General features: G+C 49.3%; 1 protein-coding gene across 4 annotated transcripts in view; it reads right to left on the bottom strand.

The window, feature by feature from the left end:
• SON (SON DNA and RNA binding protein) overlaps positions 1 to 27,042 on the bottom strand; it is a 37,654-nt gene that overhangs the window by 5,081 nt on the left and 5,531 nt on the right. For all 4 annotated transcript variants that reach the window (XM_059493796.1, XM_059493798.1, XM_059493795.1 and 1 more), the window contains exons 3-9: positions 16,529 to 25,765; positions 15,137 to 15,297; positions 13,549 to 13,689; positions 12,049 to 12,240; positions 7,690 to 7,800; positions 7,086 to 7,202; positions 339 to 486 (exon numbers count right to left, since the gene is read on the bottom strand). In XM_059493796.1, the coding sequence (XP_059349779.1) occupies positions 339 to 486; positions 7,086 to 7,202; positions 7,690 to 7,800; positions 12,049 to 12,240; positions 13,549 to 13,689; positions 15,137 to 15,297; positions 16,529 to 25,765 (10,107 nt within the window). The remainder of the gene's footprint in view (positions 1 to 338; positions 487 to 7,085; positions 7,203 to 7,689; positions 7,801 to 12,048; positions 12,241 to 13,548; positions 13,690 to 15,136; positions 15,298 to 16,528; positions 25,766 to 27,042) is intronic.

Below are 27,042 nucleotides of genomic sequence, written 5' to 3'. Positions count from 1 at the left end.
GGGGAATGAGGGACAAAAAAAGGACCAGAATCTACAGGAAAGCCCCAAAGCCCTGAGTGTGAGTCAGTGACACAGCTCAGCTTTGGGGCTCTCAGCTCTCTGTAACGCTGACCCCACCATTCCATCTTCTACCCCTGCTCCTGCTCCAGCCACCTTCCCCAGAGCCACCACTGCAGCTTTTCCTCAAGGACAAAGCTCTGGAGTGATCCCAGGCCTTGGCAAACCTGAGGCAAAGTCCCAGAACCTGCTGATGTGCCAGTGAAGCCCCCCAGACAACCCCAACCTCTGCAGGCAGCTGAGAGCTGAGAAGCCACAAACATCCCTGAGGCAGGACTCACCTTTTCGATCTGTCTTAAAGTCCACCATGATGGGCTCAACGCTGCCCTCCTTGTTCTTCCCAAGGCCTTCTCCTTCTCTCCAGCCCATCTTCCTCATCAGCTGAGCTCCCATTCCTCCAGTCACAGGGGCTGCTCTTAAGAACTGATCCTATCCAGAAAGAGAGAAGTAAAACAAGGCCTGAAGTTAGCGCTGGGATTTTAAGTAAGAAGTGGGAACTTCCAAAAAAATGTTTCTAACAAATTTTCACAGACTCAATTAAAAATAAAAATAAATAAAAAAATCCACCTGAGCTCTGTGGATTTTTAGCCCAAACCAGTGCGTGGAACCCGGAACTCACGCGGACACACGAGACACAAATCAATGTTTGGCAAAAAAGAACAACTTAGGAAAAGTCTAAGGTGATCCCAAAGTGGCAGTGACCCTTGGCAGACAGATGTGCTTAACCAAGCAACAACCTACAGACTCTAAAGGCTCTAAAGACTCTGCCCTGATCCCAGAGATGTCCTCAGCTCGGGAAGTGGGAACTGACCCCGGCACAGCTGTGCCAGGGCACCTCCTCGTCCAACAGAACACAAGCACATTTAGTCATGACATTCACAGGCTGTTTAGGCGGATTTAAATCTAAAAAAAAAACCTCTCCCCACCTGATTCATTACACAGCGGTTGCACATTCAAGTTCTACTCTGAAATTCCACATGGAACAAACAGCTTTTGCTTTCCCCTCTCTTTATTTTAACGGAAAAAGGCGCTTGGCCCCCCAGTTTAGCAGCAGCAGTCGTCACATTCTTTCAAATGAGCATTAACAAAAGTTGTTAAACGGTGAAAGCTTATCAACAGAAAGTTTAAACATCTGCTTTGATGTAAAGAACTGTAAAAACTCCTTAAATGTTACGTACCTAGGCCTCGCTGGCCGCAGTGTTGTGAATAGTAGGGCTGGCACTGACCGTGGCAAGAAGGCGGCTACAAGGATTTGACCCTGAAACAAGTTTCCATATAGAGGGGTGAAAGTTCACAGGTTATTCTGTGAACTATCATCTCTCGTGCCCCCCCGCTGACCCCAGAGCAAGTCAAGCATTTCCATCACACAGAGCCTGGCTTGGCCTGCCCCACACGGCCGGGCAGGGCTGGCTCGCTGCCCGGGCACACCCGCACAGCCTCGGGGCTCTGCTGCCCTTGGAGCTGTGCCCGCCAGGGCAGGAGGTGCCAGAGGTCACAGAGTCACACACGTCCTGAGCTGGAAGGGATCCGTGGGCACCACGGGCTCCGAGCGCTGGCCCTGCATGGACAGCCCAGCAAGCCCGGCCTGGGCACCCCTGGGAGCAGCTGGAGCTCAGCACGGGCCTGGGGCTGCCACCAGGGCAGGACTGGGGGTCCCTGCATTCCCGGGGCTCCCAGGGGCCTGGTTTCCATGGGCAGGGAACAAAGCCTCAGGGCTCCCTTTGGCTCCCTGCGTTCCTCAGGGATTCCCTGCTCACGTCTGTGCCCGGCCCCCACGCTGCAGGCTGCCGGAATGTGCCAGGAAAGCCTTGCTGGAGCCTGTGCCAGGAATGTCCCAATCCCTGCCTGGGCCAGGAAAGCCCTGCGTGGATCCACATGGATCCACGAGGCTGGAGAGCTGGGGCTGGTGCAGAGCCAGCCCCTCAGACACAGCATCCAGAGCCCTTCCCTCAGCTCCCACTCCCTCCCCCGTTCTCCAGGAACATCCCGCAGGTTTGGCTCCCCGCAGGCCCTGCAGCTGGGCTGGCTCCTGCTGGGGCTGCTGCAGCACCACGGGGTGTGTTCAGTTCACAAAGGACACAGCAAGCTCCTGCTGAGGTCGCTGCGGCTCCCTCGGCTTTCCCAAACACGGCCTGGTCAGGGGCAGCAAGGACAGAGCAGAACCAAAACATCCTGCTATGCTCAGAGCAGAATCAAACATCCTGCTCCTGCTCACAGCCCTGAGCTCCCACTGAGGCACTGGCAGAGCCTGAACAAACTCCAGAAACTGGAATTAGCAAGTTCTAGGTTCCGAAGGGCTGTTTGTTAAAGCATCCCTTCTGTGGTGAGTGAATTCAGGATCCTGCAGGGGAACTGCAGCAGGAACTTTGTGCTGACTCTTCAATCGCAACCATGACTTACACGTTTTTATTATTAATAACAATTATTATTAATAATAATTTAATTCCAGAACACACAAATACTTGTTCATCCCACCAAAAGGCATGGGGAAGGCATCCTGGTACCAGTGGGAAAGGAGCCAGGAGAATCCCCCTTGGACTCAGGTCACTGAGGCAGCAAAGGTCTGCAGCAAGGAAAAAGTTCCTGCATTTTGATTCTGTGGGGTCTTTCTTTTCCTTTTAATAATGAAGTGAATGTAAACCTCTAATGCCACCTGCACACTGTATTTTTTGTAGTTTAGTAACAGACAAGTTCCCTCAGCCCATGATTTAATGAGTGGGGTAAAACTGGTGCTGGGTTTGGAACTCACCGAAAACCATAGAATCAACAGAAATGTTCACAAAAGCAGAGAAGCAAGAGGCACAATTCTTCTCATTTTAAAAACCATCCAAGGGTGAGTCTCCCAAAAACTCCTGAGCAACTCTGGGCCTTGGCAGATATAAATTAAAGGGGATGGAATAGAAGAAGCCCCAGGTTTGTCAGCATTTGGTTACTGCCGTCAGAACTAACTCATTATTTACGAAAGCATTTCTCTTTCATTCATTCTCTGATCTTAATTTGAGGGAGCCCACAGGACAATTTGATACTTTTTTCCTTGTATTCTGAGCTCTAAATTCCAGGAAATCCCACTTCCATTCTGCCAACACATGGAGACACTCAAGAGCCACAATCTTGTGTCAGCACTTGCTTTAAAGAGAAATTAAAACCTGATTCCTTCAGAGGCTTTAGAGCAGTTTAAGTAACTTTCTTGCTGATTCCTCAGGCTGACTCTTTGGAACAACAATTTAGGAAGCAAAGACAGCAAAGCCTTGAAGGCAGGGGTGGCAGTTCAGGGCAGGACTAAAGGCTGAACTCCAGGGAAGTTCAAGTTCCAGGAATAAGCAAGTTTGGAAAAACTTGTGCCAGGCAGAATTGTCCATGAAATCCCAGCATCTCCTGAGTGATGGGAAGGGACCCACAAGGAGCATCCAAGTCCAGCTCCCGGCCCTGAACAACCCCAGCCTGGCATCCCTGGGAGCCCCAAACGCTCCTGGAGCTCTGATCATGATCTGCTCCCTGTGGCTCCTTGCAGGGATCCTGAGCAGGGAATTTGGGCTGGCTGCTGAACTGGGAGATGCTCTGGCCCTTTCAGCCCCAATCCTTCCCACAGACAGAGCAGCAACCCCTTGCTGAAGAGGCCCAGCAGTGCCTCACAAGCCCTGTGCTCCCAGGCACCTGCAGGAGCTGCTCAGAGCTGCACAACAGCAGGGACAAGGGGATGGCTGGGAAAGAGAGCAGCCAGTCCAACACTCACCACCACGGAATCATGGAATTCCAGACTGGGATGGGTCAAAATGGGGTTAAAATTCATCCAGTGCCACCCCTGCCATGGCAGGGACACCTCCCACTGTCCCCAGTGCCCAGCCTGGCCTTGGGCACTGCCAGGGGTGCAGGGGCAGCCCCAGCTGCTCTGGGCACCCTGTGCCAGGGCCTGCCCACCCTGCCAGGGAACAATTCCTCACTGCCAATGTCCTCAGTGAGCACAGAGCTGCCCTGCCCTGCCAGGTGAGCCTGGCTCCCAAGGAAAGCTCCTTGTGCCTGCAAGAATGGAAGGGAGGTTTGCACTTTCCAGAACTTTCTGCACAAATGAGTGATCCAGCAGCTCCCCAGGTCACCCCTGAGCACAACCCTGGGTTTGGGGAGCAAGTTCAGGCTCCAGAATTGAGCTGGTAAATCCAGAACCAAGGGGTGAGTCTGGGAAAAGGGGAGTAAACCGACCTCAACAGAATTTGCTTGGAGAAACAAAAAATATTTGACCACTTGCTGTGCCATTTCTTCAGCAGCACAGTGTGTTTGGAAGGAAAAAGGGAATAAAAATAGAAGCAACCTTCAGAAAAGATGAGTCACATTTGTGAACTGATTACACTGATGGTGACAAACTGAAACAGAAGCCACTTTTTCAAAGAGAAAGGTGAGATTGTTCATAATTTTTTTATACCTAATACCACATCACTCTTTCATGGACCCTGCTCAGGCCCCTGCACATAACCACCAAGAATGAATTAGTCCAGGAATTAAACACATAAACCTCATTGTTATTTATGTCCCCACCCCAGTGCTGCACATGAAACCCTGCAGTTCCTCATTCCCAAAGTGAGGTTCTGAGTCTGGTCTGAGTGCACATTTCCTCTCCAGTCACTGGGAAAGGACAAGGAAAGGTGAAATCCACAAAGTGCACCGTGAGGACAGAGCTCAGCAAAGGAGTTCCCCAAGTCCCCTGCCGCCCTCCTGAGTCCCTCTCCTGTTCCAGCTCCCAGGGGCTGTGGTGACCTCTGTCACACCCAGTGCTTGCTCTTATTCCTCCTTTCCTCAGTGGCTGCCACAGGCTCAGTCTGTGCTGGGTGGTCCCAGCTCCTCCCATGGCAAAGTCCCAAGGGAAATAAATAAATAAATGCCTTCAGCAAACAGCCAGAAATGTGCACTCGCCCAGACACAGCATCCCCAGGGAACTGCACAGCCCTGCTGGCAGATAAACCCACAGGAACACAGAACAGCCCCAGCTGGAAGTGACCCACAAGGATCAAAGTCCAACTCCTGGCCTGAGTGAAAAATACCTGATTTTTTAATGTTCAGACACAGTTTTTAGGCCAAAAAGGGAGCACAAGCCTGACTTGGTAACTGATCACTGTCACACAATTTCAGGTGTCCAAGTAACACACAGCCAGCGCTTTGCACCTCATGGCTGGTTTGTGTTCCTGTCCCTGAGGAGAATAACATGGATTCAGAACCACATCCCTGCTCCTTGCTGTGAAACCCTCCTGCAGCCGCAGCAGGGCTCCACATGAAGCTGTGTGAGGCTTTCCCACCACTCCTGGAGCTCTGGGCCCTCCTGGCAGAGCAGGAGAGCAGATGAGGAGTGCCAGGGCAGGGAGGGGACTTTGTCCTCACCCTCCACCTCCTCCTGCTGCCAGCAGGAGCCTCCTGTGTGCCCAGACCCAGAGCCTGCCCTGTGCCCACAGCACATTCCCAGCTCTGGGCAGGGCAGGAGAGCTGCTGCTGCCTCACTGAGCCCAGATCCAACAGAATGTTCCAACATTCCTCTGCTCCTTGCAGCAGCGTGTCCACGAGCACAGAGCACACTCTTCTCCCATTCCCTTCCCTTGAAGCATTTTGTTTGGCTTGTATCTGTTTTGTTTTTTTGGTTTTTTTTTTTGTTTTTTTGTTTCTTTTGCTGTTATTTTGGTTTGTTCAGCTGGGCTGCTTTAAAGCAGATCCCAGAGTGAAGCTGGAGGACAGGAAAATCACACCTGGTCCTTTCCACTTCACCCTTGTGGCAGCCCCTCCTGCCACTGCCATGAGAGGAGACCCCAGGGAGGAGGTTTGGGAAAGAGGAGCTCAGAGCTGCTCCCAAGGCTTTCCAGGGCTTGGGAAGCCATTCCAGGTGCTGCAGACAGGGAGAACCTCCCCTCACAGCCCTGCTGGTCTCCTTCCCAAGCCCCTCTGTGGAAAAGCTCCTTCCTCACCAACACATCCCTGTGCTTCACAGTTCCCTCTGCCAGAATAAGGATTGTCTTCACCAGAGGCAGCATTTCGCTACAATCTCAGTTGTTCATAGCTGTTAAAATCAGACTTTATCATGCACATTCTGCATTAACACTGGCAAGATCCCAGAAGATTCCTATCTGGCCAGTGACCCAAGTCGGTGTTCCCTGGCTCTCTGCACTGCTTGGCTATATGAGGTGAAAAAACAAGTTAGTAAATCCTGACAAAAAATGTTTCTATTTTCAGGATATTGTAATTCCAGACTTTTGTGTTCAGCTGACACCAACTTCTACGGAAAATTCCACCTAAGGCTCAAATCTGACCTCTCAGCTTGGAGGGTGCCCCAACCCAAGCTGACACAGACCCAACTGCAGCACCTGCCACACTGACCAGCTCAGCTCCTCACTCCTTGTGCCTGCAAGGGGGATCTCCTCAGATCTCCCTCCTGACAGAGCACCAGATCACAGGCAAAGGTGCAGCTTGAGTAACTGAGTGTACAGAACACACGGATGGAGGACGCAGCACAGCCCAAAGTCAGCCAGTGACAACCCACAGCAACAGGGAACTACTGCACTGTACCCCAACAATGCCAGAGTGAGAGGAACTTAGCAACTGCAACTCCTGCTTTAATCCTCCACATCTCTGGCTCCCAGAAAACCCTGGTGATGCAGAGAGAGGCAAAGGAGCAACCAGAGAGAACCAAGGCACACCCAAGGGCAGTTTGGACTTTGGTTCGCTGAAGCTGATAACAAAAACCTGATTTCAACAGCAGCAGGATCAGCCCTGCCTGGCACGTGCCAGGGAGGCAGGGAGGGATGTGCCACTGCCAGCACAGCTGTGAGGGACGTGCCACTGCCAGCACAGCAGCCCAGCAGTGTCCTGGCAGTGGCAGGCCGTGTCTGGCCGGTCACACCTCGCCGGTGACACCGAGGGACAGGGACTGAGCCCAGCCTGCTGCACTGGGCACATGCTCTGCCACAGGGTGAGGCACTCGTGGTGCCCTGTGCAATCCTTGGCTGCTGCCAGTGTGGTCACTGCTGGGACAGCAGTGGCTGTGTCACTTCTACCTTTCGGATCCACGCCTGGGGGCCGCTGTTGGTGAGCTCGTCCGAGGACAGGATCTGCGCGCCGGTGCTGCCCGTGAACTGCCCGGGGATGGAGTTGGACTGAGCCCAGGCATCGATCTGCAAAGCAAAACCCACACTGAGACCAGCACTGACAGTTCCACATTCCTTCTGCACCCCTCTGCTGCCCCTCAGGAGTATCCACAGCATGTTGGTGGGATTTGGTGTGCTCACTGAGGCTTGGATGGAAGCGGGCGCTACCAAAATCTGAGCATCTGAATGGTCACCCTGAAACCTGAGCTTCAACTCCTCATCCCCAAACTGCTGAATCCACTGTTTGGGAAAGAATTACCTACATCTGTGCTGCTGAACTACTACAAAATTTAAAGAAAATTACATCTGAAACTATTTTTCAGAGTGACTTGGGTGCAAACATGAAATACACAAAGGAGCTCATCAAAACTCAGTGTTAGAAATGCAGAACTTTGAAACACTGGCCCACAGCTGGGTTTCCAAACTGAAACAGGAGGGGAAAACCAGCTGCCATGAAAGGAAAGCCCTGATTTCCCTCAGGCTGCCCCAGATGCTGCTAAAGGCCCCAGCTCACCTGCTCCTGTGCCCGGTTCAGCATGCACATGGCCTCCAGGTCAAAGGAGTTCTCATTGAGCCTCTTCTGGGCCACTGCTCTGTCGTTCATGGCTGTGGTTATGTCCACACACTAGGAGGAAAAAGAGCATTTGTAAAAACACAGCAGACACAAACAGTGTCCACTTGAGCTGGAAAAAGCTGCTGGAGAATCAATGCCACCAAGTGGGGTTACAGAGTGAATTGTTGGTTTGACAAAAAGGCAATGTGATGGAAATCCTGGGACCACTTAAATCCACACAAGATGGGCTTTCCTGGACAAAGACAGATCTGAATTTAAACTGTAACACCCTGGTAATTTAAAATCACCTGCACACACAAAATATCCAATGAGTTATTATCTAAAATTGTTTGTCAAAAAATTCTGGTGTGTAATAAGCAGAGAAGCATTTTCCTGTTCAATGAGATCTTCTAAACCAACAGAATTAAATGCAATTTAACTAAAAACTCATACAGAGCTGGTCACATGAGCACTGCTAATAAGTCACAATAAAGCTTGTCTGTATAAAGTAATTCCAGCATGAATCAGATGCATTCAACAATCCTGACTTCGGTGTTTCATATTTTCATCTCCAGCCTAAACCAGAAGGGAATGAAGATGGGGAAGGGGCTGGAGCCCCAGGAGGGGCTGAGGGAGCTGGGAAGGGGCTGCAGAATCCCTGAGGGAGCTGGAAGGGGCTGCAGAATCCCTGAGGAGCTGGAAGGGGCTGCAGAATCCCTGAGGAGCTGGAAGGGGCTGCAGAATCCCTGAGGAGCTGGAAGGGGCTGCAGAATCCCTGAGGAGCTGGAAGGGGCTGCAGAATCCCTGAGGAGCTGGAAGGGGCTGCAGAATCCCTGAGGAGCTGGAAGGGGCTGGGGCTGGAGCAAAGGAGGCTCAGGGGCCCTCGTGGCTCTGCACAAGTCCCTGCCAGGAGGGCACAGCCGGGGGGGTCGGGCTCTGCTCCAGGGAACAGGGACAGGAGCAGAGGGAGCGGCCTCAGGCTGGGCCAGGGCAGGCTCAGCTGGGACAGCAGCAGCAATTTGCCCATGGAAAGGGAGCTCAGGCCTTGGCAGGGGCTGCCCAGGGAGCTTTGCAGTGCCCATCCCTGCAGGTGTGCCCTGGAGGTGGCACTGAGTGCTCTGGGCTGGGGACAAGGTGGGCACAGCTGGCACTGCATGGGCTGGCAGGGCTGTGCCAGCCCCGGGGATCATGTAAAACCAGCTGTGAGTTCACAGAATCCACTGCTTTGGAAAGAATTATCTACATCTGTGCTGCTGAGCTGCAGTAAAATATCAAGATAAATAAATTTGAAATGATGTTGCAGAGTGACTTGGTGAAAATGCAAAATACACAAAGGAGCTCTCTGCAAACCTTCACTGTGGGCAAAGCCATGGGAGAGAAACCACAACATTTGGGGCTGTAATGAACTCTGGCTGCTGTGCAGCTGTTTTATAAAATCCCTGGGCCCTGCTCCTGAAAGGATGTGCATTATGGATCATTCTGTTTGGAAAGCAGGAAGAGACAAGTGTGCAAAGACAAATGGAATTTCTTGAGATGTTGACAGAAGCTGGAAGGGCTGGGACAGTCTGAGGCACAGAAAAATCCAATAATCAGAAATGCAGCTCACACACACACATCAAGGTGATGGGTTACCTCGAACTTCATTTTCATTGGCTTTGTAAAAGCCTTGCCTCTTTTGCTGTCACAACCTCTACCTCTAACACATTTTGTACTAAAGGGTCAGGAAGAGAAACTGAAACTCCTTTAAAATTGACTCAGCTGAACAAAACAAATACTGTTAAACCATAAACCCTGTCCCAGGAACCTGGTCAAGAATTCAGTAAATACTGAAAGGAAGAGACAGAGATGAACACCTGCAATGGCACCAAACACAGGAATTGCTTTTGTGCTCTGTTAAATCTGATTTTTTGCTGGTGTTTAGGACAAAAGTGTTTCTATTGGGAAGATCGTTGCTGGAATATCTGGCATTGAACAGAACAGCTAAAATCCCACAAGTCCCAGGTGTCTATGGACTGAGTTCAGTGCTTATTTCTTGTCACACAGAACATAAAAAAAGGCACAAGAAGAATTAAAATATTATCTAACAACCCCCTCACACAACAGCAAGGATGTAAAAATGCCTGTTTCAACTGCACACTGGCTAAGTTCTCAAATCTCTCTCACATAGTTAAAATATTGATTTAATGTTCTGTTTAGGAACCTGGTCCAGGAGATAAATAAAAGTTCTTCTACTCACCAAGTTTCAATCCAGCAATACACAAAGGCATGGAAACAGTCCATGAAAGCCATGGGGACCACTGCCATGCCACAGAGGTGTGTTAGTGCTTTACTGGGCCTAGCAACACTCCCTGCTGGGCTCATTCCCAAACACTTCTCCGTTCTGGAGACCATCAGGGCTCTGTCTTATGCCAAGACACTCGATGGCAGCTTTGGATCTTGGAAAAAAACCATCTCTGCTTGAGGTGTAAGAGGCTGCTGTTACTCCTGAGTCAAGGAGAACGGGTGGAAGTGAGGTGCTGCTCTCTCCCAGAGCTCTCCTGCCTGATCCCCTTTCTCAGACTTGCCCCACAAATCACAAATACTGAAGCAAATAAAAAAGCAGGTGTTTTACACCCTCTGGAGCTCTGTAAATGCTTTTACTGCAGCCTCAGATCCCAGCACTCTGCACAAGTCACCTGGGACTGGCACTCTACACTTCCAACACTCCTTCCTCACAGGCCTCTGCCTGCCACAGCCATGATGAGCCCTCAGATCACCCCAGACCTTCCCCTCCATCTCCTGCTGCCACACACAACTCCTTTAGGGCACCAGGTTTTATTAGAACAAGCTGTAATGTACTAGCAGGGTCATTTCAGACCTAGCCCATAGCTAACAGGTGAATTAAAACACAACAAAACCAATTGTGTGGGGTTTCACGCCAGGACTTGCACCACAACTGCCACAGCATTGCAAAATCAGCAACAACAAACGGAGGTCAATTCTAGGGGAAACTTAAGTTCCAAGCACCCCCAGCTCTCCCCTCCCCCAGCAAGGGAGCTGATCTGCCCCATGCTGCTCCAAGGGAGCCATTTCCAGCACAGAGTCTTCCTGAACACAGCAGAATTCAGCAGAGAAGCACTGTGTCGCCTGGCAGGCTCCCTGGAGAAACACACAGCACTTCTGTACCTGCACTCCCCAAACCCCAGGGCATGGATGGAACAGCCTGCTGCAGCTAACACCCCTGAAATCACCCTTAACACAAGCCAAGTTAAGGTAAAGGCAAATAAAAGTATTTATTTACAAAATGTAAAACCAGACAACATAGTTACAGGCATTTATAAAGGTACACACAACAGAAAGGAAAGGAAGTGATGTTAAATATATTTACTGCAATGAAACTGGGAATGACATTCTGCACAAACATCTCAGGGGTTTACTGGAGCAGGAGAGCCCCAAGTGCAGCTCCCACCTGTGCTGAGGGACTGGGTGCCAACCATCAAATTCTGAGGGATTCCATGAAAATGCTGGCTAAGTTATATCCTCTGTGCTTTTTGGTGCTGTAGAAGAGCCACAAGAAAATTCCCTTCTGTGCCTCAGGGAGTGAACTGACCAGTATCAGAAAGGTCTTGAGAAACAAAATGCACCAAGTGCTGAGATGGCTTTGTCAGAAATTGGGGTTTGGCTCTGGAAGGTGTGAGAACAAGGCTGCAGGTGCACTGAGGCAACACACACTTTAAAATAGTAACATCTCTTAAATATTTAATTTACTTAATTACAACAACCCCCAGAAATGTTCTTTAGAAGAAATTTCAAGGGGCAAAACACTTGCTTTGGTGTTTTTAGTTTATTATCCATACAATTAGATTCTCCTTTGTAAGGCCATGTGCAAGACAGCCATTGGAGAAAAAGTGACTGGAAAGCTAAAAAACGAATACATCCAGAAGAAGTGACTTTCAATTTTTAACTGATTACATTCCAGTGTGATGTTCTTGCTCCAAGACTGGTGGGACAATTTTAATTAGCACTACATACATTACTGTGCAAATCTCAAGGTATATTAATTAAGCTCTGAGGAAACTGAATGAAGAAGTTTCTTCACCTTCCAGCTACAGTTTAAATTCTGTTGAGACCAAGAAGCCACCAGCTGCCAGAAGCAGGATGGGTGCAGGCTGCTTCATGTGAGCATCCCCAGGTGCAGAGCTCAGCTCCTCAGCTTAGTGCAGTGTTAGGCACCACCTTTTTAAGTGCCTTTTTAGTTTTCCCAGACTGCAGCTGGGCACCAGACTGCCCAGGTGATGGGTTTGGTTTTCTTACATGATAAGCTCTCCTTGCCCTCCTTACCTCAATGGCTGGCTTGGGGAAAACGTCGTCCTTGCCGTCGTCCTTGCCGTTCTTGTCCACGGGAACCCACTCTCCATACACACTGTCTGCCTCCTTCTTCCTATGCTGAGACCCAGAGGACACAGGGAACTCCTTGGACAGGCTGACCTGGTTTTTTGGTTGGGGTGGTGGTGCTGGTTTTATGCTGGGAGTCTGAAAGAAATAAAATGATAAAGAGTTCAGGCTCGGAAATACCCACGAGTCATGAGGTGGTTTTGTCGCAAACACCTGGGATTTGGTTTTTACTCACTCTAGAGTAATAACCTTTTATAATTCATCATTTTGGCACAGCCCTAAAAACACACAAGTGACCCACAAATTGTGCTACCAGAGAAGATGAGAAACCCCTAAAAACAATTTCAGCAACCCAAAATCTCCAACCCTCCTCTTCCAGCTGAACCCATTCACATCAGGTATTTTGTATGGAAAGCTCCAGGGTGAAAATCCTGGGCAGCAAAACACTGCCTGTGATCAAAAGCTGCCCATGAGTGGAGAGAAAACAGCTCTCAGCATTTGGGTTTCCATCCTGGCCTATTTTTAGCAGCAGCCTGAGTCTCTGAGCAGATGAAGTCTGTGGCCTTGTTTTGCTTGGTGCTGTTAATTCATTAAAATCTGCAGAAATCCCCACCAGGTTCCCTTCCAAGAGGCAAACACAGCTGGCAGCACTGGATAAGATTGGATAAACTCCTAGGAATATGGATGGCAATGGTTTTAGGAGAGAGAAAGAACAAAACTGAAAGGGTCAAAACCAAGACAAGAGGGAGAGCAGCCCACAACCACTGCAGAGCACTCATTCCTCCTCGGAGCCTGGAAGAATTCCAAGGTTTCTTGAGTTTCCCTGTAGCCTTTCCTAACAATATAATATAAACTCTAAATCCACTTTTACCTTACACCTTATCTAAATGTGCATTACTGCTTATTTTGCATACAGCACAAGCTCTACCTATTTATATACAAAACCAGGAATATTATTTCTGTTTGTGCTGAGCATACTGAAGCTTTTTTAGTGCTTTATATCCTGCAAAGTCACAACAGACTTTCATGGGCACAACCACCCACCCCCAAATAAAACTTAAAAATACCCCACCCACCACCCGAAACACAAAAAAAATTTGAACAAATTCTAATCCATGCTTCAAAGCATTTGATTTCCAGATGCATTTAAAGAATTGCTCACAATTTTACCAATTGGTAAAACTGGATTATCAATTTAATCTTGATGGAATTGGGAATGTTCCTTTTAACTGATTAAAAAATACTCCCTAGTTTCACCAAGATGATCAACCCTTGAAAAATTTCTGCAGAATTACATGCATTATTTAAAAAGAACAAGGATTTATTTTTAAAGCAAATGTAAGTAAAATATTAAAAAATGTAAGTAGCACTTATAAAAATATAAGTGCTATATATTTTTACTTATATTTTTATAAGTAAAATAATAAAAATACAAGTAGCACTCACACTTAAATTGAAGAAAATAGGTTTGGGTTCACTCAGCTTGAAAGGATGGTTATAGAAAGGACGTTCCTCCTCCTCCTCATCAGAAACGTGAGGCTTGTTCACTATCACATCATCAGTGCTCTGAGCAATCTTCTTGCATTTCTGAAAAGTAAAACAGCGAAATGTCAGCTCTGAGTGAACCTGAACTTTCAACCCGAACTCACAAAACACATTTCTATAAAAAAAAAAAGTGGGTTTTTTTTTACCAAACCAGGAATGGAAAATCTTTTAGCAACAGCACCAACAGATGTACTTTGGGTATTGTACACAAATTATCCAATCATGGCTTTGCCAGGCACCCCTTGGTTACTGACTCAGCTCTCTGGGACCCTGTCAGAAGTGATGGCTCCAAGAGAGCTCAGATTCTTCTGGAATGCTCTGTGCTGGCCAGCTGTGCAAGCCACCCCCCTCTGATGTGCAACAGAACTGAAACAGAGAGGTGTTGTGGGGATACCACAAACAGGGAGCAGCCTCCAAGGAGGGAAAGAAAGGAGAGGAAGAAAAGAACCAAAGACCAAAAGACTTTCTCAAGGGGCCAGAATTTTATGGTTAAAATGTCTTTACTGATTTCCTACCACCTGCACTGCTCTGTGGACAGTTCTGAGTCAAAAGAACAGAAATATCATTCAACAGATCTCCAAGGCTGGAAAGGGAAGGAAGTGCAGATTTGGGGCCTGCAGATCAGCACAAGCTGTGCTGGATCTTGGTCAGGGTATGTGAAAAACCACCCTGGGTGTCACCACAGGGCACCTGCACCAACTCAGCTCTTGCTCAGAACTTCTCCTCCCCCAGCCCAGACCCAACTGCAGATAATCTCTCAGCTCCTGGACATTGCTCCCTCTAAGATTATTTCTATGAACACAAGTTCAGAACTGTCATACTCATGATGCAATTAAAAGAAAATTAAGGCACTTTTCTATTCCGGACTTTCTCCATTTGAGGGAAGTCCAAGGCCAGGCTGGACAAGGGTTAGAGCAACCTGGGACAGAGAAAGGTGCTCCTGCCCATGGCAGGGGGTGGGACAGGCTGAGTTTTGAAGCTCCTTCCAACTCAAGCCATAACTAACACCACCAGAACAAAAAATCAGCAGTGAAAGCTTTGGATTTCACTGACAGGACTGCAGGGACAACCATCAATTTGTACAAAATTAGAACAGAATCAAAACCAAAAATAAGAAAAACCAAAATAACTTGGTTTCATGCATTTCCAAAGAATTAAAAAATAGTATTTTTTTCTGATGACTTAAGAAAACCTGTGGGGAGAGTAAGGGCTCAAAGGAGTGATCAGGTTTTGTCAGGGGCTGCACAGGGAGGTCTGGAGGTGTCCAAGGAAGGCCTGGAGGTGGCACTGAGTGCTCTGGCCTGGGGACAAGGTGCCCATGGGGCACAGCTGGCACTCCAAGGGCTGGGAGGGCTGTGCCAGCCCCAGGGATTTGGGAACTATGAACACGAGGCAGCTCCCAGTGACAGCAGCACACAGTGACAACCTCCCACAGGTCACCAAGCCCAGTGTGCTCATTTCCAGGCTGGATGCTGCTGTTCCCCCTCACCTCAGTGAGCTCCTTCAGGGTGTCCCTCGAGGACTTCTGGTTGGCTTTGTCATCCTTCTTCTGGGACAGCAGAGGCATCAGGCTGGGGGGCAGGGGCACGCCGGACTTCGCACACATGGCGGCTGCATTGGCCTTGGCGATCTCCAGGAGCTGCGCCTTGTCTAAAAATATTTGGTTTTTTTTCACAGAGAAGTCATTATTTTTATAGATTCTTGTTTTAACAATAAAGAAATGTCTCTGGTAAATTACACAAGATTCTACCTGCACTGTGCATTTTTATGTTCTGTGAAAATAACTGGAATTGTACTGAGCTGCTCCAGACTTTAAGCCTGGGCTGTGCAGAAGGCAAGTGAAACTGCGATGAAACCCAGCAGTCCCAGCTTCAACATCCTCCAACCACCCTGTTCTGATGCCTCTGACTTCACTGATTTATTCCTGTCCTGGCATTACTGAGTCCTTCCTACACAGCATAAACTCCAGAGTTTCCTCATTATCTACCTCTGAAAAGCTCTCAAACCTCTGGAGGAAGCCTCATCTCCCCAGATGTAGCCCAAAAGCTACTTACACCCACCAAACAGAAAAACAAGCTCTGAGGAAGTAAAACATGCTCTTGCTTAAAATACCATTAGATGCAAAACTGTTAGCAGAACAGTATTTTGCTTGAATAAGGAGAAAAAGGACAGCCCTAACATAGAAATAGCAAACAAAATTAAATTCAGCCTTCTGCCAGTTTGCAAATAACTCCCTAACTGGAAGGCTTCCATGGCAACTCTGAGGCAGGACTGGAAGGTTCAGAACCTCAAGTCCACCACAGGAGGTTTCCTCACACTCTGTATAAGAGCTGATCTCCCAGTTCAAACCTACTTTCCCCTTATTAACTCATAGAAACAACACAGTCTCTCTTCCTCCAAGCTCAGAGAAAAGATGCAGCTCTTAAGATTTTATTTTATTTAATTTTCCAACCTGCTGGGTCTGGGAGTATTTTCACAAACAAGTCTCTCTTTCCTTTATGTTCTTACCATGGGAAAAGGCAAGACAGAGTTCTGGGAACAGCTGACAACAGAGACTGGGACTCTCCAACTGGCACCTGAATGACCTTTGTTCTCAGGAATAAAAATTCTAAATTTTCTTACATACAAGTACTTGAAGTACTTGGCCTTTACTACTATTCAGAATGTTCCCTGAGGCTGAAACTACGCTACTTTTGTACAAAAGCTCTAAAACCAAGGTAAAACTGGCTCTAAGGAGGCTTCCATTCAAATGCTCAGCATTGATAAACCTTCCTGCTGGAAGTCGCTGCCTGAGATTATTGCACAGAGTGACTTCTAAGAAATCCCTTAGCAAACCCAGCCGTACCACCCCACCACGGAGCCAGCGAAACAAAGCACTTACCCAGGTCTGTGAGACGTTTGGGTGACCTGCTGGAGAACTCCGAGGAGCGGGAGCGGCGCCGGTCGGGGGATCTGCTGTAGCGCCTCCTCCCCGAGGAGCGCGAGCGCCGCAGCCGGATCGGGGACCGGCTGGAGCTCCTCCTCCTGCCCCTGGAGCGCGAGCGCCTCTGCCGCAGAGGGGTCCGGCTCCTGCTCCGCAACCGCAGCGATATCCTGCGGTCCCGGGAGTCCGATCTTCTCCTCCTCCTGTCAGTGGACCTCGACCTGTTTCTCTGAGACCTCTTGCGCCTGTCTCTGGACAAGGAACGCCGCCTTCGTGATGCCGACCTCGACCTGCTTCTCCTCCTGTGCCTGGAACGTGACACGGAGCTGGAGCGAGATCTGGACGCTCTTCTCCGTGTGGCTGACCTGGAGCGATTCCGCCTGGAGCGCGAGTCCGTGTCGTATCGCTTGGACCTGCGCTGGGAGGACCTGGAGCGCCGGCTCCTGGACCTGCGCGAGGACTCCTTGTCTGCTGCCTTCTCCACAGACTTGGACTGGCTCCTCTGGCGAGCAGCAGACCTGGAGCGTCTCCGCCTGGACCTGCGTGAGGACTCCTTGTCCGCTGTTTTCTCCACAGAGGTTGACTGGCTCCTCTGGCGAGCCGTGGACCTGGAGCGTCTCCGTCTGTACCTCCGCACCGACTCCTTGTCCGCTGTTTTCTCCACAGATGTGGATCGACTCTTTTGGTGAGCAGGAGACTTTGAGTGTCTGCTTACAGATCTCTGTGGAGACTCCTTGTCAGATGCTTTATCAACAGATTTAGATCTGGATTTTTCACGCTCGGAAGACTCAGAACGTCTGCTTTCAGGGACAAAGGAAGAGTCCTGTTCCTCTGACTGCTCAAGAGGCACGGAATCCTGCTTTTCCTCATCTGCCAAAGAGGGTTCTGCCTCCTCTCCCTCCTCTTCACCACTGGAAGACTCTGACTCACGCTCATCTGACGATGTGGACTCTCTTTGTTCAGCTGTCAAGGAGGGCTCTGCATCCTCTCCTTCCTCTTCAGCAGTGGTAGACCTCGATTCGGCCCCATCAGGGGATGCGGAACGTCTGTGTTCAGCTGTCAGAGGTTCCGCATCCTCAGCTTCTTCACCAGCAGTAGACCTTGACTCTTGCTCGTCTGAGGAGGTGGAATCTCTTTGTTCAGCTGCCGAGGAGGGTTCCACATCCTCTGCATCTTCACCAGCAGTAGACCTTGACTCCTGTTCATCTGAAGACGTGGAGTGTCTACGCTCAGCTGTCAACGAGAGCTCCTGGTCCTCTGCTTCCTCACCAACAGTGGACCTTGACTCACGTCCATCAGGAGACACAGAGCGACGATCAGCTGTCACATCCTCTGCTTCTTCATCAGCTGAAGACCTTGATTCGTGGTCATCAGAAGATGTGGAGTGTCTACGTTCAGCTGTCAAGGAGGGCTCCCCATCTTCTACATCTTCCCCAGCAGCAGACCTCGACTCACGGTCATCAGAGGATACGGAATCTCTTCTTTCAGCTGCCAAGGAGGTCTCTGCGTCCTCTGCCTCTTCTCCAGTGGTTGACCTTGACTCGTGCTCATCAGAAGACTCAGAGCACCTACGTTCTGTTGTCAAAGGCTGCTCCACATCCTCTGCTTCTTCACCAGTACTAGATCTTGACTCGTGCTCATCAGGGGAAGTGGAACGCCTCTCCAGATCATCCATTTCTTCATCTGCAATAGACTTCTGGTCATGGCCCTCAGGGGACAAGGATTGTCTATGTTCAGAAGTCACAGAGGACTCCAGACCCTCTTCCTCCATGGGAGACCTTGGCTCATGACCTTCCTGACAGGAGGATGTGGAGTCTCTACGCTCAGATCTCACAGAGGGCTCCAGATCCCCCGTTTCTTCTCCAGGGCCCACACTGCAGTTATCAGGAGACACTGAGCGTCCTTCAGGCAATAAAGAAGGCATTGCATGATCCATTTTTTCAGCAGGGATGGAATTCAAGTCGCTGCCATCAGGGGACATGGAGGCTCTATCATTCACTCTCAATGGTTCAAGCCCATCTACTTTTTCAACAGCAGTGAATCTCAACTCCTGCCCATCAGGAGATGCTCCATGTTCATTTTCAGGTGTTGGAGAATGGTCCCACACATCTGCTTTCTGAAGAGAGGTGAAACTCACCTCCTGGCTCTCAAAAAAGAGATGGTCACGTTCAGCTGTCACAATAGAATCCACACCCTCTGCCTCCTCAGCACACTCCAATCTTGACTCGCGCTCTTTAGGTGACAGAGCATGTTCAGATGTCAGAGAAGGTTCCTTGGCTAGAACTCTTTCACCAGGGCTGGACTGCAGCTCCTGACCTTCAGGAGTCATGGAACACTCTCCTTCAGACAAGGACAACTCCTGCCCCTCTGTTTTTCCAGCAACAGCAGGCTGCAACTCCTGGCTATCACTGGACATTGAACTTTCACTTTCAGATGCTTCAGAATGTTCCTCCAGTTCTTTTTCAACAGGACTGGATCCAAAATGATGCCTTCTAGGGGATGCCTCGTACTCATTTTCAGACAGCACAGAACAGTCCTGCCCCTCCTGCCCCTCGGGAGATACAGCGTAATGGACCAGCACTGGCTGCTGCACTGCTGTGCTTTTGGTGGGGCCAGACTGCAGTATCTGGCCTTGATGGAAGATGGAACATTCACTGCCAGGTGTCAGACAAGGTTCTTGCAGGTCCTTCTCAGCAGGGCTGGCCTCAGCCACCTCCTGGCCCTCAGGAGACTCACTATATTCACTTTCAGGCAGCAGAGAACGCTCCTGCACTTCTGGTTCTGGAACCACAGCCTCCTCCTGCATCTCTGCCTTCTCAGGAGAGCTGGACCTCAACTCCTGGCCCACCCAGGACACGGCATGATCACTTTCAGACACCAGAGCAGGCTGTTGTATTTGTGTCTCTTGAGCAGAGGGTGACTGCAGGTCCTGGCTGTCGATGGACTCCAGACATCTTTCTTCAGACATCTGATAAAGCTTCCGCAACTCCGTTTTTTCAGCAGGGGTTGCTGTCAACTCCGGACCATCAAGCCCTACTGTGTACTCGTTTTCACACACTTGAGAAGGCTCCTCAGCTCTTTCAGAAGTGGTGGATGCCAACTCACGACCATCGGAGGCAACAGAACACCGGCGTTCCCGTACCAGAATGGGCTCCTGCACTTCTTCACTGTAGGCAGATCTCAGCTTGTAGCCATCAGAGGATGCCAGGTGTTTCAGTTCAGATGAATTCAGCATTTCTGCTTTCTCTGCAGGGACAGGCCTCTGCTCATAACTGTCAGGCAACAGCAGAACTCCACCTTCTGATGGCACAGCAGCCACTGGGGGCTGTAGTTTTTCAGGTGTGCCCACTGATTCACAGCCATCAGCAGACATGGAGAAGCCACTTTCCAGTGAGAGAGAAGGCTTCTGGATATCCACTTTTTCAACTGCAGCAGATGTCAATTTATAGCCTTCAGGCAAGATGGAACACCGGAGCTCAGATGCCACGGACAGGTCTGCACTCTCTGTTTGCTCAAAGGAGTTGTACTTTGCTTTGTGGCCATCGTGGCATATGGGAATCCCACTTTTAGACATGACCAAAGATCCCGCACCATCTATTTTTCCAGTCAGATATCTTGATTCGTGCATTTCTGAAGATCTGGAGCAGTCAACTTCAAGCACTTGTGGAAGTGTTGGACCATCTAAAGCTTTGTCAACAGATGGTATGGACTCATGAACTTCAAAAGAAGACACTGAAATGACGTCAGCAGACACCTCAACAGAACCACACAATGTTACAGATGTCAGGGAAACATCTGGAGTCTTGACTTTTTCTACAGATAAAAATCTTTGTTCATTTCCACGTGGTGACTTAAAAGACTCGCCTATCGACAATGGATGCCCCTCTATTGGTGCAGCGAAGCTGGATCCTGATCCATGTCCATCAGGAGACACAAAATGTCCACCGTCAGAAGCCAGAGAAGGCTCCTGCGTCTGGCCTGACTCACAGCCATCAGGGATCACAGGGCGGATCATCTCAGGTGGCAGGAAAGGCCTCTGAGCTTCCACTGCTCTAGAGCTGTCAGCCAGCTGGGAAGACTCACGTTCAGGTACTTGCAGGACCTGTGAAAGCTCTTTGTGCTCACCAGGGATATGCTGTGAATCGTGACCATCAGACAAGCTGGAGACTCCACCTTCAGACAGGAGAGATGACCGAAGTTCCATCTCTCTTTTTAGTGCTGGAGGAAGCTCCGGACCTTCTACTTCTTTGAGAGGTGCAGTTCTGGACTCACCTTCATGGGATGCAGAGACATGAAATTCTACTACTGAAGAAGTTTCTAGATCTCCTCCTTTTTCAACAGATGAGGATCTTGACTTGGATGTGGAGTATGGAAGTTCAGGTAGCAATGAAGACTCCAGAGCTGCTGCTTTTTCCGTTGATCCATTTTCAGATGTCATAGACAGCTCTGAATCCTGTGTTTTTTCCACAGATGTGGATCTCAGTTCCTGGTCATCTGGGGTTTCGGAAGTATCAAATTCAGATGTGGCAGAATGCTGCAGATCTGCTGGTTTTTCAACAGATGAGGACCTTTCCTCAAGGCTCTCCGAAGTTTTGGATAATCCACTTCCAAATGATGGTGGCAGCACTGGGCCGTTTACTCCATCAGACAAAGCTACTGATGTGGGACCATTAGAGGATTTATCGTCACTTCCAAAAGAAGACTGAGGAACATCTTCATCAAGACGTTTGGCTGACTCCTGAAGTTCAGAAGACTCATGCATGCTACTGGACTTTGCTGAGGATGACTTATCCTTTTTTTCTACAGATTTGGACCTTGACTTAACACTTTCAGAGGACTTGGAACGTTTCCGTTTGGATTTTTTTGAAGACTCCTTGCGCTTTTTTTCGACAGACCTAGACCTAGACTTGTAACGCTCAGAAGATTTTGAGCGTCGACGCTTGGATTTTCGCGAGGATTCCTTCTTTTTTTCCACTGATTTGGATCTAGACTTGTAGCGGTCAGAGGACTTGGAGCGCTGACGTTTAGACTTCCGTGACGATTGCTTTCGATCCCTTTTTTCTACTGACCTGGACCGAGACTTGTAGCGATCCGAGGACTTTGAGCGCTGACGTTTGGACCTCCGCACAGACGCCTTCCGACCTCTTTTCTCAACAGATCTTGACCTGGATTTTGAACCATCAGAAGAACCAGACCGATTCCTGAACCTCCAGGAGTACTCTTTGCCTCCTCCCTTTTCTGAAGACCTGGATCTAGATTTTGAACGGTCAGAGGACCTGGAATGTCTGCGGCGGGATCGCCAGGAGGACAACCTCTTTTCTGCTGACCGTGACTTAGACCTGTAGCGGTCGGACGACCTGGAACGTCTCCGCCCGGATCTTCGGGAGGACAATCGCTTCTCCACTGACCTGGACTTGGATCTGTAGCGGTCAGAAGACCTGGAACGTCTCCGCCCAGACCTCCGGGACGACAATCGCTTCTCTGCTGACCGTGACTTGGATCTGTAGCGGTCAGAGGACCTGGAACGTCTTCGCCCAGACCTCCGGGAGGACAATCGCTTCTCTGCTGACCGTGACTTAGACCTGTAGCGGTCGGAAGACCTGGAACGTCTGCGCCCAGATCTTCGGGAGGACAATCGCTTCTCCACGGACCTGGACTTGGATCTGTAGCGGTCAGACGACCTGGAGCGTCTGCGTCTGGACCTTCGGGAGGACAGCCGCTTCTCCACTGACCTGGATTTAGACCTGTAGTGGTCAGACGACCGGGAGCGTCTCCGTCTGGACAATCGCTTTTCTGCTGATCTGGATTTAGACCTGTAACGGTCAGATGACCGAGAATGTCTGCGCCTGGACCGCCAGGAAGACAATCTTCTCTCTCTCTTCTCCACAGAGCGGGACCTAGATTTGGAATGCTTTTTTCTGGAAACTGAATAGTTTCTGCTCCTAGAACGCGCTCTTTTAGAGGTCAAACGTCTGGAAGTGGAACGTGACCTTGATTTTTTCTTCCGCTTCCTAGACCTGGACTGAGACTTGGAACGGCTCCTTTTCTGTTTCTTTGAATCATGTTTTTTCTCACTGGTTCTATGACTACTTTTTTCAACAACATTCTCAAGCCTCATGAGAGTCTCCTTCATTCGTGCTGCCACATCAGGCTGCACATCGGATGTTTCTGAGTCTCTTTTCTCTGAGTCCTCCTCAGGAGTTGCTTCTTTGACATCCTCAGCCTCTGGAGTGTCTTCCAACTGGCCTTCCTCTATAAGTTCTGGACCTGCTTCTGCATCAGTCTCAGGTGCTGGACCTGCTTCCAAATCTTTTGTCTCTGCCTCCACCCCTGCAGCCGCTTCTGCATCTTTCAGCTCTACATCAGTACGAGGAGCTGTTTCCAAATCTTGTGTTTCTGCTACAGGAGTCCCTGCTGAAACTTTTTCCTCTGCTGCATGTGAAGAACTTAAAACTGTTTCTGCGACTGAAGGCTCAGATGTTTGAGTCTCTTCTGCATCTTCCTTCTCAATCACCATATCCTCCACCTGTTGACCCTGCACTCCTTCTACATATTGTACCTCGGCTGTCACTTCATGTTCCAGTGTGGTTTCCTGGCCTTTCACATCCCCTGGTTTTGGAACTGCTTCAGAAGATTTTATTTCAGAAACACCCAAGATTTCTGGAGCCTCTTCTGAACTCTTCCATTCTGCAGCAGGTTTTGCTTCTAGAACTACCTGAAGATCTTGTTGCTTTTCAGCATGCAAGTATTCTGGAACAGCTGCTGAAGCATCACCCATGGGTACCTCAAGCTTTTCACCTGTTTCAGAACCTTTCACCTCTACTGTTGCAGACTCTGTTGTTCTCTCTAACCACCTCATTCCTCCAGCTTCTGATGCTGGTTCCAGATATTTTGCTTTCTCCATTTCTGAGAGCTCATTTCCTTGTGTGCTAGTCCTCCTTGCTGCAATTTCATGTTCTACAGTAGATCCCTGAGTTTGCATATCTGTCAGTACTCCTGACGCCATACTGTTTTCTTCCACTCTGGGCAAAGACTCCAACACTGCTGCTGAATGACCTACTCTTTGTTCCTGAATAGATTTTGAACTGGTTTCTGAAGTCTGCACAGTTTCTAGGATTGCTTCTCTGCTCCTTGCGTCTGCTTCTGGAACGTGTTCCGAATCCCTTCTCTTCCTCAGCACCTCAGTGTGTGAGGGTCCTGTGTGTGCCATGATCTGTGACTGTGCAGTGATGGAACTCTGTGTCTGGCTTGCATGGAGAGCTTCTCTCTCTGCTGTGGCTTGCCACGGCATCACCCCTGTTGATGCCTCAGCCTCTCTAACTGGTTCCACGCTTTCACATGCAACCACAGGTTCAGGAGTCCTTTCTAAGGCAGGAAGTCCCGGACTTGCAACAGTTCCACAATGCACAGCTTCTTCTGAAGCTTTCACACCTTCTACCTGTAAGGACATTGAAGCTGTTGTGAAAGGTTTTGCTTCCACCCCAGCCACTGGTCTCGGGACTCCTCCTGGACCTTGTGTGTTTTCCTTCTGCAAAGACAGGGAAGGTGCCAAACCTCTCACATGTGATTCACTCTCAGGTCTTGATTCTCTCAGCATCAGCAATGAAGTACCTTCTGGATCCTTTGCTCGTGGACTTCTAAAACCCTCTGCCATGTGGACTTGTGGAGCTGTTTGGGGAATGAATGTCTGTACAACTGCTGCAGGTTCTGAAGTTGCTCCTAATCCTCTTGTCTCTGCAACCACGTTCATACCTGACAATCCTGCTGGAAGTGCAGATCCCTGGGTTCTGTCCACACTCCTTGTTTCTGCCAAGACTCCATGCTGTAGGAACACTCCTGATGCACCCACTGCTGCTGCAGAACCAGTGGTTCCTTCCACAGTTCTGCCTTGCAGACTTTCATGAGCTGCTCTAACATCTTTTGCTACAACAGGTTCCATGGTTGTTTCTAAAGCTTTCACACTCCCCACAGCTGGTTCCATATCCTTCATTTTAGTAACAGCTCCTGGTCCTGGAGGTGTTTTGGCACTTATTTCCACGTGGGTCACAGGGGTGGCTGCAGACACTGTCACAGGATGTTGCAAAGGTACACCTGCTTTCAGAACACTGGAAGCCTCCAAAGGGCTGCCCTGGGTCATGCTCAAACTCCCAGACATTATTGAGGGCTGCAGGGATGGCTCCAAAGTTCTGCTCGCACCCCCCAGTTCCAAAGGTCTCTCCACACTTCTCACATTTTCCACATGCAGAGATTTTTCAGTTGTTTCTGGAATTTTCACTTCTTGCCCAGCCACAACCATGTGAGCTATAGTCACAGCACCTGGATGTGCCAAATTTGCAGGTGTAGGGGTTGTTGTGAAACCACTTGCCAGGGACACGGATTCTGAAGCTGTTCCTAACCCCTGTGCTGCCCTGTGAGACACAGACTGATGAGATACTTCCGAGTAAGTCAACACCTCCATGGCCTCAGGCTCCAGAGCTGCGTCCGAAGCTTTTACTTCCCCAATGCCTTGAGATTTAAGAGTGACTTCTGTACCTCCCAGTGCTTCTACTGAATCTTTCTGAATCTCTGATTTATTGACAATTCCAGAGGGGATGCTGGACCAAGTATTATTTCCAGTATCAACAACACTGGCATTAATAGCTACAGGATAAATATTTTCATGTGACTGTTGAATTTGTTCTTCACTAGTGCAAATTCTAGTTTGAGCTATACTAGTATTTTCTGGGATATTAGACTGGATGCTTGCTAAATTAAATGGAGGATTTGCTGCACACAAAGTCCCCTCCCCACTTCCAAGATTTTCTGCAGATTGCTGAGAATCAGTCACTGAATGAGAAACAAGTCCTAAAGCTTGATTATCAAGCCCCTCAGCAGGTTTGGAGCACAGTTCTGGCTGCACCAGGTTTGCCTCTGCAAACACTCCTTGCTGTACATTCACTTGGGAGCTGGACTGCTCTGGCACCAAGGGAGGGGCTGGCTGCACGCCTGCAGGCTCTCCGGGATGCGCAATCAACTTGGATTCCTTTGGTTGCTTTTTATGTTTCTTCTCTTTCTTCCTTTTCTTCTTCTTTTTCTTCTTCTTCTTGCTTTTGTGCTTCTTGTTTTTCTTTGCTTTTTTTTTAGGAATTTCATCTTCACCTGTAGAGCTCCTTTTAGTAGACTGAGTACTATTTTTCACTGTATTTTTGTCTACATCTAGAAAAAATGACATTTACCTTGTAAACATTTGTAAAACTGCATATAAAAATTCTTTCAGATTAGTTGTAAAGTATGGACAGAAGTAAAAAACAATTCAACTTGCAAACCATGCCCAATTCACTGAAGATCCACACACACAAACAGGACACACACCCTTCCCAGCTCTCTTTCTTCCCTCTCAGAGTTACTTTAGGTAATAAAACAACACTTCTTTCAAAAAATTACCCAAATCTTGTTAGTCAGGACAGAGGCCCAGAGGGAACACAGCTCTTTCCAAGTAGTATCATAGTCATGGAATTGTTTGGGTTGGGAGGGACCTCAAAGCTCATCTTGTTCCATCCCTGCAATGGCAGGGACACCTCCCACTGTCCCAGGCTGCTCCAGCCCCAGTGTCCAGCCTGGCCTTGGGCACTGCCAGGGATGCAGGGGCAGCCCCAGCTGCTCCGGGCACCCGTGCCAGGGCCTCACCACTCTCATAGGGAAGAATCTTCTTCTAATACATGATCTAACCCTGCCCTACGGCAGTGAAAAGCCATTCCCTTGAAGAGAGGAAGATTCTGGGAATTACCACCCTGTCAGCCTCACCTCCTTGCTGAGATCATGGGACAGATCCTCCTAGAAGTTCTGCTAAGGCACATGGAGGACAGAGACGTGATTTGAAACAACCAGCATGGCTTCACAAAGGGAAAATCCTGTCTGTGGTGGCCTGGCTACACCAGTGGGTAAGGGAAGAGCTACAGATGGCATTTATCTGAATTGCTGTAAAGTATTTGACCCAGTGCCCCCACAACCTTCTCCTCTCCAAACTGGAGTGAAGAATTTGACAGGTGCACCGTCAGGGGCATTAGCAGTTGTTAGGATGGCCACATCCAGAGGACAGTGGTTAAAAGCTCAGAGTCCTGATGGACATCAGCAAGCAGTGGTGTCCCTCAGGAGTCTGTACTGAGACCAGTGTTACTTAATATCATCATTAATGAATCAGTGTTACTCAATATCTTCACTAATGACAGAAGGCTCAAGTGCACCCTCAGCAGTTTTGCAGGTGACACAAAGCTGCAGGTGCAGGTGACACCTCTGAAGGACAGGGCCATCCACAGGGATCTGGACAAACTCAAAAAGTGCCCCATGGGAATCTGCTGAGATTTAACAAGGCCAGGGGTTGCACTTGGGTTGGGGCAACCCCTGGCATCAATCCAGGCTGGGATGAGCAGAGGGAGCAGCCCTGGGAGAGCTGGGCCTGCCTCAGCCCTGAGCCCCCCCTGCCCTGGGTTGAG

Source organism: Ammospiza nelsoni, chromosome 2 (genome assembly GCF_027579445.1).
Source record: "Ammospiza nelsoni isolate bAmmNel1 chromosome 2, bAmmNel1.pri, whole genome shotgun sequence".
Lineage (NCBI taxonomy): Eukaryota > Metazoa > Chordata > Aves > Passeriformes > Passerellidae > Ammospiza > Ammospiza nelsoni.
Note: the sequence above shows the minus strand (reverse complement) of the source record. Positions and strands in the feature narration are given on the sequence as shown.